This window comes from Anticarsia gemmatalis, chromosome 30 (assembly GCF_050436995.1).
Source record: "Anticarsia gemmatalis isolate Benzon Research Colony breed Stoneville strain chromosome 30, ilAntGemm2 primary, whole genome shotgun sequence".
Taxonomy (NCBI): domain Eukaryota; kingdom Metazoa; phylum Arthropoda; class Insecta; order Lepidoptera; family Erebidae; genus Anticarsia; species Anticarsia gemmatalis.
Window position 1 is genome coordinate 3,078,365 of NC_134774.1, and position 16,443 is coordinate 3,094,807.

At 35.6% G+C, this 16,443-nt stretch overlaps 1 protein-coding gene across 2 annotated transcripts in view; it reads left to right on the forward strand.

The window, feature by feature from the left end:
- Nucleotides 1-16,443, forward strand: part of LOC142985422 (Kv channel-interacting protein 4-like) — a 112,335-nt gene that overhangs the window by 70,305 nt on the left and 25,587 nt on the right. The window contains exon 2 of one of the 2 annotated variants that reach the window (XM_076133582.1): nt 5,210-5,293. The exons of the other annotated variant lie outside the window; for it this stretch is intronic. Coding sequence (XP_075989697.1) covers nt 5,290-5,293 — 4 coding nt within the window. The 5' untranslated portion in view covers nt 5,210-5,289. The remainder of the gene's footprint in view (nt 1-5,209; nt 5,294-16,443) is intronic. 2 annotated transcript variants of the gene reach the window in all.

Sequence of the window (16,443 nt, forward strand, 5' to 3'; positions counted from 1 at the left end):
TGCTTCTTGATTGCTTAAGATATGTAAAAAAATACTTGTTATTTCTATTTTTTTGAGATTTATTACCTTTTTTTGTTAGACTCGAGATTCGAAAACATAACTTTGAAAAGTCATTGGTGTGTTGCCTCGGGTTCGACCTGCAACCACTTGCGTGGGAGGTACCAACTTAAACCACTCGGGTATCACCGTTCTTACTTATTAAATACTTACACACACACAAATAATAGAATGTAAATATCTTTGTTAAGTAAATGCCTGGTTATGAAACACCCTATCTACAGAAAAAAACATTTAGCTCAAATCTTGTTTCTTACAAATAACTACGGATTTTTTGTTACTTCGCACGGAATCGAACCCGATACTTAAGCACAGTAGTCTTACTTACTACCACTGTACTATAAGCATACAACCTTCTTTGTATTCAACAAACACAATGCAAAATACAAAAGCTGTCCGTAGAACGTGCTACGATCTTGCTACGCTCGTAGCGCCTCTACGGCGCTACGTATGCACACCTCGTAGCTGTTTCGCTACGGTTGAGACAGACAGACAGTATATTGTTTTGACATTTATATATTACTAGAGTGCAATTGTTCATGTGTAGTCTCATTGGTCAAGGTTCTGAGTTCAATACCCGAGTCGGCTAAAAATGTTAATGAGTTTTCCCATTGTATCATTTGCTGTTTACATCTATTAATTTAGGAAACGGGTTCGTTTGCTTTCATTGCTTTAGGTAATAGGTTTGATACCCGGGGTAGGTGAAAGTATTAGTGAACTGTTCAATTTTTTTATGCTTTTATGCAAAGTGTAATATGAATACGTATTAGTAGATCTGTACGTCAGTCTGTCGCATTGTAGCTCCTAAATGAATAAATCGACAGTTACATAGAAAAATAGCATAATGGCGAAACGTGAGCTTATTCCATACACCTCTGTTTACACCACATAAGACAACAAGCGTGATTCCAAAATGTAGGCCAGAATTGAACCTAGGACCGTCTAAATCTATATTGACCTTATAAATACTATAGTTACATTGGTCGTCACGTAGTCGTGTCGTTCGATATAAAAACTCAAAGAAAATGATGCGAGAAACAAATATAATATATATTTTATTATAAACGTTCCTGAATATATTATATCTTGTAAATATTACTATATTTATTTGTGTACTACATACATAATATATAAGTAAAGAAACTGTAGCTTTTTATATAAGCTACTATTATAAAAGAAAGTATGTGTGTCTGTCTGTTTTGTACATATTTATATTAAAAGACTAATTGTAAGATTGTCGGTCTGTATGTTTTGAGTTTAAATACTGCTAAAATGTTATAACTATTGGATGAAATTAAGTCATGTAATTTTAATTGGCTATATATTTGGATAAAATAAAGTCTGCCAAAGGCATAACTTATATGTGTATCTTATATAAATAAAAACGTATTACCGAAATGTATGTACGCGCATAACTATTGAACAACTAAACCGAATTGGATAATTCTTTTTTCACATGGTTGTAACTGTTGGAGCAAGGTTAAGATGGGATTGATGGGATCAAAATTACCACGGGAATGGAGTCAAAAGGATAAAATTGTACTATACCTAGACGAAGTCGGGCTAGTCTTTTAGGACGTTAATAAATATAAGACTGGCCTTTCAGTTTGAAATTGTAATAATCTATACGAACGATTGCCAAAAATTTGCTGTTACCCATTTTAGTCCAGTCATTATAGTAAGTTCACCTCGGAATTCGAGATACCCAGCTGTAAATCTGGTAATACTTGTATATTGACATCCTAAAAGTTGTCTCAAAACCTACATATTATTATGGTAGGGTGTACGCAACTATAAAATTTCAAGGTCAAAGGTCCCAAAAACCGGTTTCTTGCGCTTTTTTTGTAAATATATCATTTCCTATGGAATGTTTGTTATTTGTATTCATTATTAATATTGTACAGTATAAAATTATCTACAAATTTGGAATGAAAACATTTTTTTTACGGTGAACCGTTTTCGAAATAGAGGGCGGAATAATATTTATAATCATTGATCTATCGATAGTTCATCAACTATATAGTGCGCATTTTCAACCGGAGGCACCGTTTGACCTGAAATGGTCCTGTGACCGCGCGCTCTCCGCCCTCTATTTCGAAAACGGTTCACCGTAAAAAAAATGTTTTCAAACAAAATTTGTAGGTAATTTTATACTGTACAATATTAATAATGAATACAAATAGCAAACATTCCAAAGGAAATGAGATATTTACAAAAAAAGCGCAAAAAAAACGGTTTTCGGGACCTTTGACCTTGAAATTTTATAGTTGCGTACATCCTACCATATGTAGGTTTTGAGACAACTTTTAGGATGTCAATATACAAGTATTACCAGATTTACAGCTGGGTATCTCGAATTCCGAGATTCTTACCTAATTTAAGCTTAAATGACTGGACTATTTACTTACTTTACCATTTACACACGTATGTATGTAGTAAATGGGTAACAGCAAATTTTTACATAGATAAAATCACGCCTTTTGCCCATAGGGGTATACAGAGACGAAACTCTTCGTACAAACATCCCTAGCTACATTCACATACATACATGTTGTCATACATACTAATATTTCAAGAATAGAAAATGATTATGTTTCAATTAAAATTATATTATATTTCTTGAAGCAAGTGTCGCCTGAAGTAAAGGTACTATATAATATAATTTATGTGCATCTCGACGAAGTTCTGAACGAGGGTAAATATTTAATAAGTGTATGTTATGCATGTGACTACTGATCACTACTTAATATATATGTGTTATTATATTATATACTTTATCCTACTAATATTATAAATGCGAAAGTTTGTGAGAATGTATATATGTATGGATGTTTGACTCTTTCACGCAAATACTACTGAACCGATTACGATGAAATTTGGTGTGCCTACTTTTATTGAAAATAGCAAATTTCAATAAAGAGTAGGATAAAAAGAAGCCTATGTGTTATTCTGGGTTAAGAGCCAGAATAGGCTACTTTTTATGCCGGAGTTCCCGAGGGATCGGGATTTACACGGGAAGGATTTCCACGCGGACGAAGTCGCGGGCGGCCTTTAGTCTTATATAATTTCATTCCATATTTTACGAAAAATAGAAAAAAAATAGTGTTTGTTTATTTTTTTTTTAACCCATTAATGCCCCACTGCTGGGCAAGGATCTACTCCCAAACGAGGAAGGGGTTAGGCCTTGAGTCCACCACGGTGGCCAAGTGCGGGTTGGGGACTTTACATGCCCTCAATAAATGCATAAAACCAATTTTAGACATGCAAGGTTTCCTCACGATGTTTTCCTTCACCGTTAGAGCAAGTGATTGCCATATACTTGACACGTTATCAAACTTTATTGAGATACATTGTAAACTATCTTTTACCCGCGGCTTCGTCGGCCACCTGAATCACCTGCATTTATAATATTGAAAAATAAATTATTAGTAATTAGTATATAAGTATGGATTACATTATATTTTGCGTCTGTTGTTTGTATGTTTGTTAAAGTCCCCGCGACACAAGAGCAATTCTTTGTGCGGGTAAAAAAACAGTAATAAGGTCCCGTATTTCCCCTTTCTTTACGGAATCCAAAAAAAGTCCTACTAGATATGGCCGGCTTATATATTAATCTACTAATGAGAGTATTCCACTCATGGCAGTCATTTTAAACTGTAATCTCTCTGAAACGTACACTAATTAAATTATAATCCTTCTCGTATTGGGTCCGTTGTTTCATTTAAATAATTATAAATGTAATTGAAGTGGTTTGACAACATGTATGTATGTGAATGAAGCGAGGGAAGTTTGTAAGGATCGTACCAAGTGACGTTCTTTCTCTGCCTACCCCTTTTTTCAGAAGGTTTGATGTTAGAGGTTCTTTTTTAAGTCAACTTCCGCTCTAAGAATTGCTCTTGTGTCGCGAAGACTTTTTACAAACATACAAACAACGAACACAAAGTACAACTAGACACAAAACAATTATTTGTGGATCGTACAAATGGAAAAAGGTATTCGCACAATCCCACGCGGGAATCGAACCCATTTGATTTTGATTTTGACTACCGCCTGTAACGATTTGTCGGTGTAAAAAATTTCTTATGTGTTAATACAGGTTATAAGTTATCAGTGCACCAAATTTCATTAAAATCTGTTAAGCAATTTTTCCGTGAAAGAGTAACAAACATACATATTATTATATCCAACCTTACGAACTTTCGCATTTATAATATTAGTAGGTTGTTGCAATTTACTTAAAAAATATACCACACATACAAAACCACAGTAAAAACCTAATTTCAACATTAGAAATGAAATATTCTAACAATATGACCGCACAAGTTAGTAATAATTGCGTCGCCTCAATATTGCACCGTCCGGACGTCGAACCCCGGACGCCGGACTCCGCGCGACTACTTCCGCTCGCAGCCGGATATTGGCCACAACTCGCGCTTGACGTTTATCACTTCAATTTATAGTTATTCTAGTTTCAGCCCCTATTTTTTTCTAGGGGTAGATTTTTTGAAATAAATGGATTAAGCAAACCTTGGCGCGGTCATTCTATAGAAGGGTGACCGCATAGTGGTATTTGAACTGGGCGTCTCCGTGTTTCGGAGGACACGTAAAATGTCGGTCCCGGTTGTTGTCAATTAAGATAACAGTCGTTAAGTCATGTCAAAGGTCTTCGGGCTTGAACAACTTTGACACTAGGTTGACCACTAACCATACGATAAGGAGAAGAAGAATCAAAATAAATTGGTCTAGCGGTTTAGGGATGACATTGTCTCTCACAGACAAATATTTGCATTTATATTATTTGGAAAGTGTGACTATACATACTTATGTAAAAAATCAAATTTTATTAAGTAACTAGCTTTTACCCGTGACTTCGTCCGCCATTTTCCCTTGGAAATGCGTCATTTCCCCGGGGTAAAGAGTAGTCTATGTTCTTTCTCGGGTATCAAAATATCTGCATACCAAATTTCATGCAAATTGGTTCAGTAACAGTTAGACAGACAGACAGAGTTACTTTCGCATTCATAATATTAGTATGGATTTTTGCGTGAAAGAGCATCAAACTTTCAAATAATTTTGCTTAAAATTTGTGAGACAAAAATATTCATCGTAATCAATGTTTTTTCTTACCTATAAATGATATTTAAATGAAAAGTTGTTGAAGTGAAGTGAATACAGCAGTTTTCGAGAACACAACACACAGACAAACAAACATCTAAACTGGCGGACCTCAATATGGGTGAGTAGATCTTTTTAGTAGTGCCGGTCGATATTTAGCCACGACGGCCAGTTTTTTTAATACTAGCCAACTGTGCTAGATTTTATTATGTATGTAAGATTATACATAAGTATATGCATAATTTTTTTAGCGCGATCGGGACTCAAACTCTGGTCTCCACAACAGTAACTTTTATGCAAATCCTTATTAACACAAGTTTCTTTTAATTACATAAGGTCCCCAACGTAATTAAAAGAAACTTGTGTTAATAGTTATGGGGGATAACTATTTACCTAATTATGTATATAACTCATAGGTGACTGACTGACATAGTGATCTATCAACGCACAGCACAAACCAATGGATGGATCGAGCTGACATTTGACATGCAGGTAGATGTTATGACGTAGATATCATCTAAGAAAAGATTTTGATCAATTCTACCCCCAAGGGGATATAATGGGGAAAAGTCTGTCCTAAGTCACAAACCACGCGAACGAAGTTGCGGGCAAAAACTAGTTTAATAATATATTTGCACATGCATGTACCAGGCGCGCAGTGATGCGAAGATATGATTAATTAAACAACTCTTATAAATCCAATATACCGTATTGAAACGAACTTTTTACTGATATTTTTAATAACATTAATATTTCTGTATTCCCTAAAGAAATGATATAAAAATTCTTCATTAGATTTAAAACTGAATATAAAGGTACTGCTAGGTGAAGGAAAACATCGTGATGAAACCTTGCATACCCGAGATTTCCTTATTCTTGAAGGTATGCAAAGTCCCCAACCCGCAATTGCCCGGTGTGGTGGACTCAAGGCCTAGCCCCTCCTTTGTTCGGAAGGAGACCCTTGTTTCAAGCTTTAATCTTCAATCAAAGTTATCTATATTTATACTAATATTATAAAGCTGAAGAGTTTGTTTGTTTGATTGTTTGTTTGTTTGTTTGAACGCGCTAATCTCAGGATCTACTGGTCCGATTTGAAAAATTCTTTCAGTGTTAGATAGCCCATTTATCGAGGAAGGTTGTAGACTATATAACATAACGCTACGGCCATTAGGAACGGAGTAGCAACGAAAAATTTTACAAAAACGGGGAAAATTATGTGACGCAAGCGAAGTTGCGCGGGTCAGCTAGTCAACTATAATGTGTGCTAAGCCTCATCAAAATCCGTTCATTAGTTTCGCCGTGATTGAGTAACAAACATACAAACATTTTCGCATTCACAATATTAGTGAAGATGGATATATTTTTTTGAAACTTTCAGCGCTAGTTAATTATTAACTCGAGCTTTTAACTGTGGAAGCTCTCTGACAAGTGTTTTAAAATAAATGAAAGAGCTTTTCATATTCAAAATTATTTCGAAGAAAAATCCCGTTTTTAAAAGTAACTAGCTGATACGCGCGGCTACGCTTGCTTCATAGTAAAATTTAAAAAGCGTTGGTTTTAGAAATCTTCTTATCGTATGGTTAGTGGTCAACCTAGTGTCAAAATTGTTTAAACCCGAAGGCCTTTGACGCGATAAACGGCTGTTATCTTGATTGATAACAACCGGGACCGACTTTTTACGTACCCTCCGAAGCACGGAGAGGCCCACTATGCGGTTACCAATCTATGGAATGACCGCGCCAAGGTTTGCTTAACCCACAGATCGTTTACCAACCGTGAGCACAACTTGGTTATGAAATAATATTTCGGTGAATGATATTTTTAAAATATCATTTTTAACATAAAAAAATAGTAATGAAGCAAAATGTAGGTTGAGGATACAAACCCAAGACCTTCATAATCGGCAATTACCATGAAAAAATAAATTTTGAAAAACTTTTTTGTTTTTTTTTTATTGTAATTTTTTTTTTGTCATAGTCTTAGTATAATAGTAATTTGTTTGATTTGAGACTAGCTGACCCGCGCAACTTCGCTTGCGTCACATAAGAGAGAATGGGTCAAATTTTTTCCCGTTTTTGTAACATTTTTCACTGGTACTCTGCTTCTATTGGTAGCAGCGTGATGATATATAGCCTATAACCTTCCTCGATAAATGGACTATCTAACACTGAATCTAACAAAGAATTTTTCAAATCGGACCTGTACTTCCTGAGATTAGCGCGTTCAAACAAACAAACAAACTCTTCAGCTTTATAATATTAGTATAGATTTGAAACTTTTGAAAAGCTTATGTGTGTAAAATCCTGAACACACATAGTAATGTGTGTACAACAAAATACCAGGCAAGCATAACCACGAGGCGATGTGAAAGTAATGCCAGTTATGTATTAATTAGTTCGAGCCGCCTTCGCTTTATGAGCTCCTGGTACTTCGTGCGATACGGGTCAAGTGTGCCACGGGCTTTTTAGGGTTACAAATATATTTTTGGGGTTGTTTTTTAGTTTGATTCCTGGGTTGAGTAATAAAACCGGCCAAGTGCGAGTCGAACTCGATCACGATGGGTTCCGTCTTCCTGTTACTGTTTTTAATATTGAGCAAAAAAATACGAAAAAACCCGTTTATTGTAAGGGGACGCCCCTTAATATTTATATTTCTTACTAGCTGACACGGCAATCGTTGTTTTGCCATAAAAATTAAAAAAAAAGTGTCACTTAGGAGCATGAAAAATAGCTGATGTTGGCCGATTCTCAGACCTACTCAATATGCTCACAAAATTTCATGAGAATCGGTCAAGCCGTTTCGGAGGCGAACGGTAACGAAAACTGTGGCGCGAGAATTTTATATATTAGATTTGTATTAAAGTGTTTCGGTTTCTCAAAAACGGCTTGACCAATTTTAACGATATTTTCCGTACAATATAGCTAGATCTTGATGAAAAAGCTAAGGTAGCTTTATGTCAGATATATCCACATTGAGCTAAATCGCTAGGCAAAGTTAGCTAGCTATCAAAATGACTAAATTTCCAGATTTCCGTTCAGCAATTTAGTCACTCAACGATGCAATTTCAATTTAACGCCAATATCAAACATATCATCTGAGTTTAGGGGATGTTAGCATGCTTAGGGACGTAAGGGGGTAGTTTATATGTCAATAATATTAGGGAATCGTTTTAGTAAACTAGCATTGAAGCTTTGAATATGCGAAAGAAAATCAAATTCGCGGCGAAATTACTGAACCTATAAGGATAAAATTTGATGGAACCATACGAAAATCTATCTGTTAAACTGCTTGAATGCTAAACAAACTTTGATATAACTTAACACTTTTATACAGTTATTAAACCGGGATCTTAAATCGAATTTTGATGAAATTAAGGTGGGCCAAAATGACCTAGTATGCGGGCATCGAACCGGAACCCTAGTATAAGTTAACTAGGTACCAGGAAACTAGCACCGACAAGGAGTTTATAAAAACAAATTGGGAGAGCTTTGAACTCGCTCGTTTTCATTACACGTCGATTAATATTCCCTTTCAGAGAGCGCTCTGTGAATTCATGATAGCCTGGTATTTCAAGCGATGAGTGGACGTTCTTGTTTGTATTGCGGTTCGATTCCCGCGTCAATTTAGTTATACTATTTATTTAACACTAGTATTTGCTTGTGGATTAACTTAAGTTGTTGTAGAAAATAGTTAAAATAGGGGACGAAATGTAAATTTTATTTTTGCCGACCGCGCCACAGAAGCAATGTTGTAGATTTTCTTAAGGTTAACCAAACCAACGTATTATGATTTATTTAATTAGGTCAATTTACAAAGATATATTATTAACAGCAACAATAAACTAAATTTACACTATATTAAATACAATATGTTGTAGATACGATATTATCTTGTAGATTATATAACACACAGGCTATAGAAAGAAATACTAATTCTCGCCTTTAGTTTTTGCAATATATCTATAGTTCAAGGAATTAGTTAAACATTTTATTGTCAGACATACGACAAAAGACCACCATGACGAATAAGAACTCCTTTGCCAATTTATAACAATATGCTTTTTGGCTGACAACTTAGTGGAGAGTCTTTGCATGCGTATATATATGTTAATCATATAATTAATTCACGGCCCACCCCGGTTTCGCCCATTTAAAAAGGTATTATAAAAATTTCTACACATAAATCTTCCTCTTTAATCACTCTATCTACTAAAAAAAACCGTTGCGTTGTTTCAGAAATATAAGCATACATTCATACATACATACATACAAAGAGACTTAGAGACAGACACTTTGTTTAAATATTAATTAATAGGCTTTTCAACATTAAAATATTTTTTCAACTCGTCAAACTCTACTCTCTACATATTTATAATACTAGTATAGACAGTCAAACTTTCTACCAAGTTGTCGGCCTATAGTGTTAAAGTACAGACACATTAACAGTACTGTCTATATATTTGGCAGTTTGCCTTAAAGACTAGTTCATTGTTAAACTACTTACTACTGCCAAATTAGTTTGTTTTCAATTCGCTGTGGAAAAATGTGTTAATAGTATGAGCCAAGTTACTTTGAAGTCGGTTTAAAGTATCCGACTTAGTGATATTATAATTATAGGATGAGTAAATGTGTTAATACAATATGAGCCAAGTTATTTTGAAGTCGGTTTAAAGTAACCGACTTAGTGATATTATAATTATAGGATGAGTAAATGTGTTAATACAATATTAGCCAAGTTATTTTGAAGTCGGTTTAAAGTAACCGACTTAGTGATATTATAATTATAGGATGAGTAAATGTGTTAATACAATATGAGCCAAGTTATTTTGAAGTCGGTTTAAAGTAACCGACTTAGTGATATTATAATTATAGGATGAGTAAATGTGTTAATACAATATGAGCCAAGTTATTTTGAAGTCGGTTTAAAGTAACCGACTTAGTGATATTATAATTATAGGATGAGTAAATGTGTTAATACAATATGAGCCAAGTTATTTTGAAGTCGGTTTAAAGTAACCGACTTAGTGATATTATAATTATAGGATGAGTAAATGTGTTAATACAATATGAGCCAAGTTATTTTGAAGTCGGTTTAAAGTAACCGACTTAGTGATATTATAATTATAGGATGAGTAAATGTGTTAATACAATATTAGCCAAGTTATTTTGAAGTCGGTTTAAAGTAACCGACTTAGTGATATTATAATTATAGGATGAGTAAATGTGTTAATACAATATGAGCCAAGTTATTTTGAAGTCGGTTTAAAGTAACCGACTTAGTGATATTATAATTATAGGATGAGTAAATGTGTTAATACAATATGAGCCAAGTTATTTTGAAGTCGGTTCAAAGTAACCGACTTAGGTGTGGGTACAGTAGGAGTGAAATCAATTTGGTTTGTTTTTGTTTTGTCCATAAGTCGGTTAAAAGTATTCGACTTAGAGTGTAGTAGGATGATCAGAATACTCTTGTTGCTTTGAAGTCGGTAAAAAGGAACCGACTTACGCGTGAGCAGGTACAGTACATCAAATAGCTTTGTGTTTTCGTATTGAAGTCGGTGAAAGAGACCGACTTTAAAGCAAAATATAAATTTATTAACACCACGAAACTAACATGACAAATATAATCAACATACATATATAAAGTTACCTATTTTTAAATATTTTACAAAATCTACAACATTTTTAAAATAAAAAGGTATCATCAAAATCGGTCCAGAACCTAATCACCTTTTTTGAAGTCGGTTAAAAAGTAGCCTATTTGATGCTGAGTGTTTAGCTATCTTCATGCGAAATTACATCGAAATCGTGTCAGTAGTTTAGCCGTAACAGACAGACTTTCGCACATATAATCTATACTAATATTATAAAGCTGAAGAGTTTGTTTGTTTGTTTGTTTGTTTGAACGCACTAATCTCAGGAACTACTGGTCCGATTTGAAAAATTCTTTCAGTGTTAGATAGCCCATTTATTGAGGAAGGCTATAGGCTATATATCATCACGCTACGACCAATAGGAGCAGAGCACCAGTAAAAAATGTTACAAAAACGGGGAACATTTTCATTATCTTATGACGCAAGCGAAGTTGCGCGGGTCAGCTAGTTATCGATATATTCCCAAAGGACATAATAAGTAAGATATATTTAATGTTGATCATAAATAAGTCCCGCGACGCAGTTTCATTGCAGTTTTATGACAATTCCCTTCAACTGCGGTAACGCTGAACGTTTCAACGAATAAGTTATGAGTTCTATTCCCGGATGGAGTAAAAATAAATAGTTTTTTAAAGTTACGAGTATGTTATAAAAACGACCTATTAAAAGTGGTGAACAATTTTCAGCACTTCAAAAAAATAGATTGAAGGCGGTCATAGCCAGTTGCGCTCGATCGATCGAAAGATCAGTGAGTTAAGCAAACCTTGGCACGGTCATTCCATAGATGGATAATCGTGGTTATTTGAACTGAGCGTCTCTGTGCTTCGGAGGGCGTGTAAATAGTTGGTTCCGGTTGTTATCAATTAAGATAACAGTCGTTAAGCCACGTCAAAGGTCTTCGGGTTTGAACAACTTTGAGACTAGGTTGACCACTAACCATACGATAAGAAGTTATATTTGTATTGCTGTATGTGTGTGTGTGTGTGTATGATATGTCAGTTAATAATAAACACGGAGTGAGTATTTTTATATTATCGATTGTTCGCGCGAGGCCCGCGAGTTAGCGGCTCACATACATACATACATACATACATGTAGAAACTAGCAGTTATTGATACTTTTAATAAAACCGTTTCATTTGAACATAAACTTTTAATGTAATTGCAAAATTCATTTTTTAGGAAAATTACGTCATAATTTTTCCACGTCTTGTTTATAGTTTTCTTACTTCTATTCACGGAATAACTAGGTCTTTTACAAACATACAAACAAGTTACACAAAGTACAGCTAGATCTGAAACAATTAATGTATCGCACAAATTGTTGTTCCGTGTTATAATAATAAAAAAGAGAGTCCAGGAGTTTGTTGGCAGCTCTTCTCATTGGCCCTACCTTCCGAACTGGCGGTAAATTAACTCTCTGTATCATTGACTATCATAAGTGTCAGCATTTCACCTATATGAATAAATGATTTGATTTTGGTTTAATCGAACCCACGACTTCTTGGCGACCTCAACCACAGCGCCGGCAGTCATATTTATTTATACTTATCTATACTAATATTATAAAGCTGAAGAGTTTGTTTGTTTGTTTGTTTGTTTGAACGCGCTAATCTCAGGAACTTCCGGTCCGATTTGAAAAATTCTTTCAGTGTTGGATAGTCCATTTATCGAGGGAGGCTTTAGGCTATATATCATCACGCTATAACCAATAGGAGCAGAGTACCAGTGAAAAATGTTACAAAAACGGGGAAAATTTATGTGACGCAAGCGAAGTTGCGCGGGTCAGCTAGTCTGATAGATAGTTAATCTATGTGATAATCGTATCACCCGCTGTCTCCGCAGCCGCACCGACGAGGAAGTAATCACCCGATAGCTTCCTCCGTGATCACCCCGCGCACCCCGCCCCTCCTCGCACCCCGCATCACCCCGAGTGACACGCCTTCACATATGTTAGTACTATTTATAAAGTAAAGTATTTTGTATGTGTGTGAAGAGTTGTCTACGAAACTGATGGGTGTATCTAGAAATAACTTTTTTATTAGACAACTCCCTCTCTAAGAGTTACTCTTGGGTCAATTTGAAAGGTAAATAAATGTAACCCATTAATGTTTCGCCGACAATATTTCCTTCCGAAATAAGGAAGGAGTTAGTTTAAAAACTCTATGTACTCTTTCAACAACTGTTTAAACAACTCTCACACATGACATTGCTCACGATGTGTTCCTTCATCGTTATAACAACGTGATCATTTAGAACACATCACTAGAAACACTCATTGCGTTGAAAACCTTATCAGTATAAGTTTTGAATAGTAAACGATTTACATAGTCGACAACTTCATTTATATAACAAGAGTAATCGAAATAATTGAAACGTATATATGACTGTATATAATAAATAAATATATTTAACCCGTTAATGTCCCACTGCTGGGCAAGGGTCTCCTCCCGTAATATGGGAGGGTTTAGGCCTTGAGTCCACCACGCTGGCTAATTGCGGGTTGGGGACTTTGCATGCCTTCAAGAACATTGGCACATTTGACATAAGCTCGAAGCTGTTTCAATCAAATTCAAATTCGATTCTGTCAGTGAGCACACAGACAATGTCACCACTCGACTATTAAAACAATAAATTACAACAAATGTCTTTCCCGACACACAATATGTTAAAGAATGCATTAGTTTCGTCTAAAAGAACTCGTATATCATTGATAACATCTGAAAACTTTAAGAGCTTATGTAGAAAAATGTATGTAGTATACATGTAGTTCTAACAAAATTCTGCTATTTGCTTCTTAAATACTGAAACATGAACATTCGGGGAAAAAGTCTTTTCGCATTATAGTATGTATGAACTTGTAATAAAATCTTTTCTCTACACAAAAAAGCTCGATATTTGGGTACCTCACGAGGTCACTGAAAGAAACCTTATGAACCGTGTACTCATTTGTGATTGTTGAAGCCAAAGAGATTTTATTACAAGTTCATACATACTATAATGCGAAACGACTTTTTCCCCGACCTAATATTTGCAAGGGTTCTTTGAAAGGTACTTTTTCTATTGTTATTGTTCAAAGGTTAGAAGTGTAGGGTCTTGTACATTTCCGTGCTCTCAGTGCCTCCACACTGACTCTTTTCAGAGATTTTCTGTTAAGACTCTCTTACCCCCGGTTTCTGAGGTACATTTAGCGGTAGTTTATCTATTCAATAACGATTTTTATATGTGTTTAAAAGCTATTGAATAGATAAACTACTGCTAAATGTACCTACCTCAGAATTGCCCGGAGTTAGGAAGTTGCAGTCATAGACCTCCGTGCCTCGGAGAGCACGTAAAGCCGTCGGTCCTGCGCCTGAACTCTCACTGGTCGTGTCGGTTATCCGTCCCACCAAACTATGAGAGTGATGTAATAGAGAGTGTACCTGTGTATTGTACACTTGGACACTATAAACAAAGTCCTGCACGGTTGGTTTCAAAGAAACTTTAGCGCGATTCTGTACAGTCGGTACTGTCGAGTATCGAAAGTTTGACATTTAGAATGTACTGCCAAAATAGTTCCTACGACGCCCGTCAGAGGCGCTGATCAGGTTTTCATACAAAATTTCTCGATGACAGGTCGGTTGTCGGTAGTCGATAGTAGTAGAGAATCGATCTGCTGACCGCCATAGCCGAATCGGTAGGAACATTATTTTCTCTAAGGGTTCTTTTAAGGGTACTTTTTCCTAGTGGTTATTGTTCAAAGAACATAAGTGTAGGGTCTCGCACATTTCCGCGCTCTCAGTGCCTCTACACTCATAAGCGTTACACTTACCCGACTGTTACAAATGAGGGTACTGTTGTGTCTCGAGATCTTTCTGTTTATTATGATTATATTGTTGTAAGTGTTGTGGTAACACTAGCCGTATCACGCAGCTCTGCTTAGAAGATTTATTTAGAAAATAACTGGCCAAGTGCGTTTGCGAATCGCGCATGATGAGTTCCGTATCATAATCTATTAAAAACCATTAATTATAAAATCACGTTAACTGTGCCTTAAGTGATCTCATTTCAATAATTATTTTATTCTGTTTTTAAGTATTAGTTGTTATAGCGGCAACAGAAATACATCATGTGTGAAAATGTCAACTGTCTAACTATCACGGCTCATGAGATACAGCCTGCTGACAGACAGACAGACAAATCTTAGTAATAGGATCCCGCTTTTACGATTTGGTTACGGAACCCTAATAATATTACTTTTATAATAATTGGTAATAACATATTTCGCGAAGATTTATATAGAAACATACAAACAACAGACACCAGACAACGTACAGCTTTTTATTTCGCGTAAAATCAAACTCAGCACCTCACAACACAACGAAAGCATCGTACAAAACTTGAACCACTGCGCCACGTTGTCACTATATCTATATAGTTCCCACATCATCAACTCTCAAACATATGAGTGTAACCTTTGAGGAACACTCAAGTAAATGAGCGTGTGTTATAGTGCGCACTCACGCGATCTGATAATATACTGATAGAAGCTTATGTCTTTATCCACGCAGTGACTTGACTAGCTTACCCCCGGCTTCTGGGTACATTTAGCAGTAGTTTATCTATTCAATAGCGTTTTAACTCATATAAAAAACGCTATTAGTCGTGCAGATTCACTTGCGAGTGAAATATCGTAACCTATTACAATATTAGGAATTGTTTTTTACGCATAACTGTCCCCCTCCCGAGTGAGAGAGGGGTTAGGCCTAGAGTCCACCACGCTGACAAACTGCGTGTTGGAGACTTTGTATACCTTCAAGAACTGTTCTAAACAACTCTCAGGCATACAAGGTTGCATCACGATGTTTTCCTTCATCGTTAGAGCATATGATAATTATTTCTAATACACACATAACAAAATAAAATCATTGGTGTGTTGCCTCGGGTTGGAACCTGCGACCACTTGCATGGGAGATGCCAACTTAAACCACTCGGTTTACTACTTTTGTTTATTTTTTTTTTTTTTATCTAGCCTATTTCTGTGTCCCACTGCTGAGCAAAGGCCTCTCCCCTAGACTTCCAGTCCCCTCGGTCACTTACTGCTTTTGTTATTGAACAATTATTTGTACGATCCACAAATAATTGTTTCGTGTCTGGTTGTACTTTGTGTCCATTGTTTGTATGTTTGTAAAAGACGAGAAAGAGTTGCCTTTTGAGAAAAAAAAATAACTGGTGCCAATCGGATCGGCACACGAAGGGTTTCGTACATTCATCTATAATAGAAAATTAATATTGAACAAAAAATACGAAAAAAATACACTTTTATTGTAAAGGGACCCCCATAATATATTTTTTCAATTCTTAATATTTGTTGTTATAACGGCAACGGAAATACATAATTTGTGTAAATTTCAGCTTTCTAGATAAAATGGTTTATGAGATACAGCCTGGAGACAGACAGACAGACAGCAAAGGCTTAGTAATATGGTCCCGTTTTTACATTTTAGGTACGGAACTCTAAAACCATACGGGGATGTAAGAACTCTGCTTGCACCTTGGGGTATACAGGCGTGATATTATATATGTAATAGTGTGTACCGTCATAAAGTTACCCGCAGTGTACACCCAGCGCTATGTTTG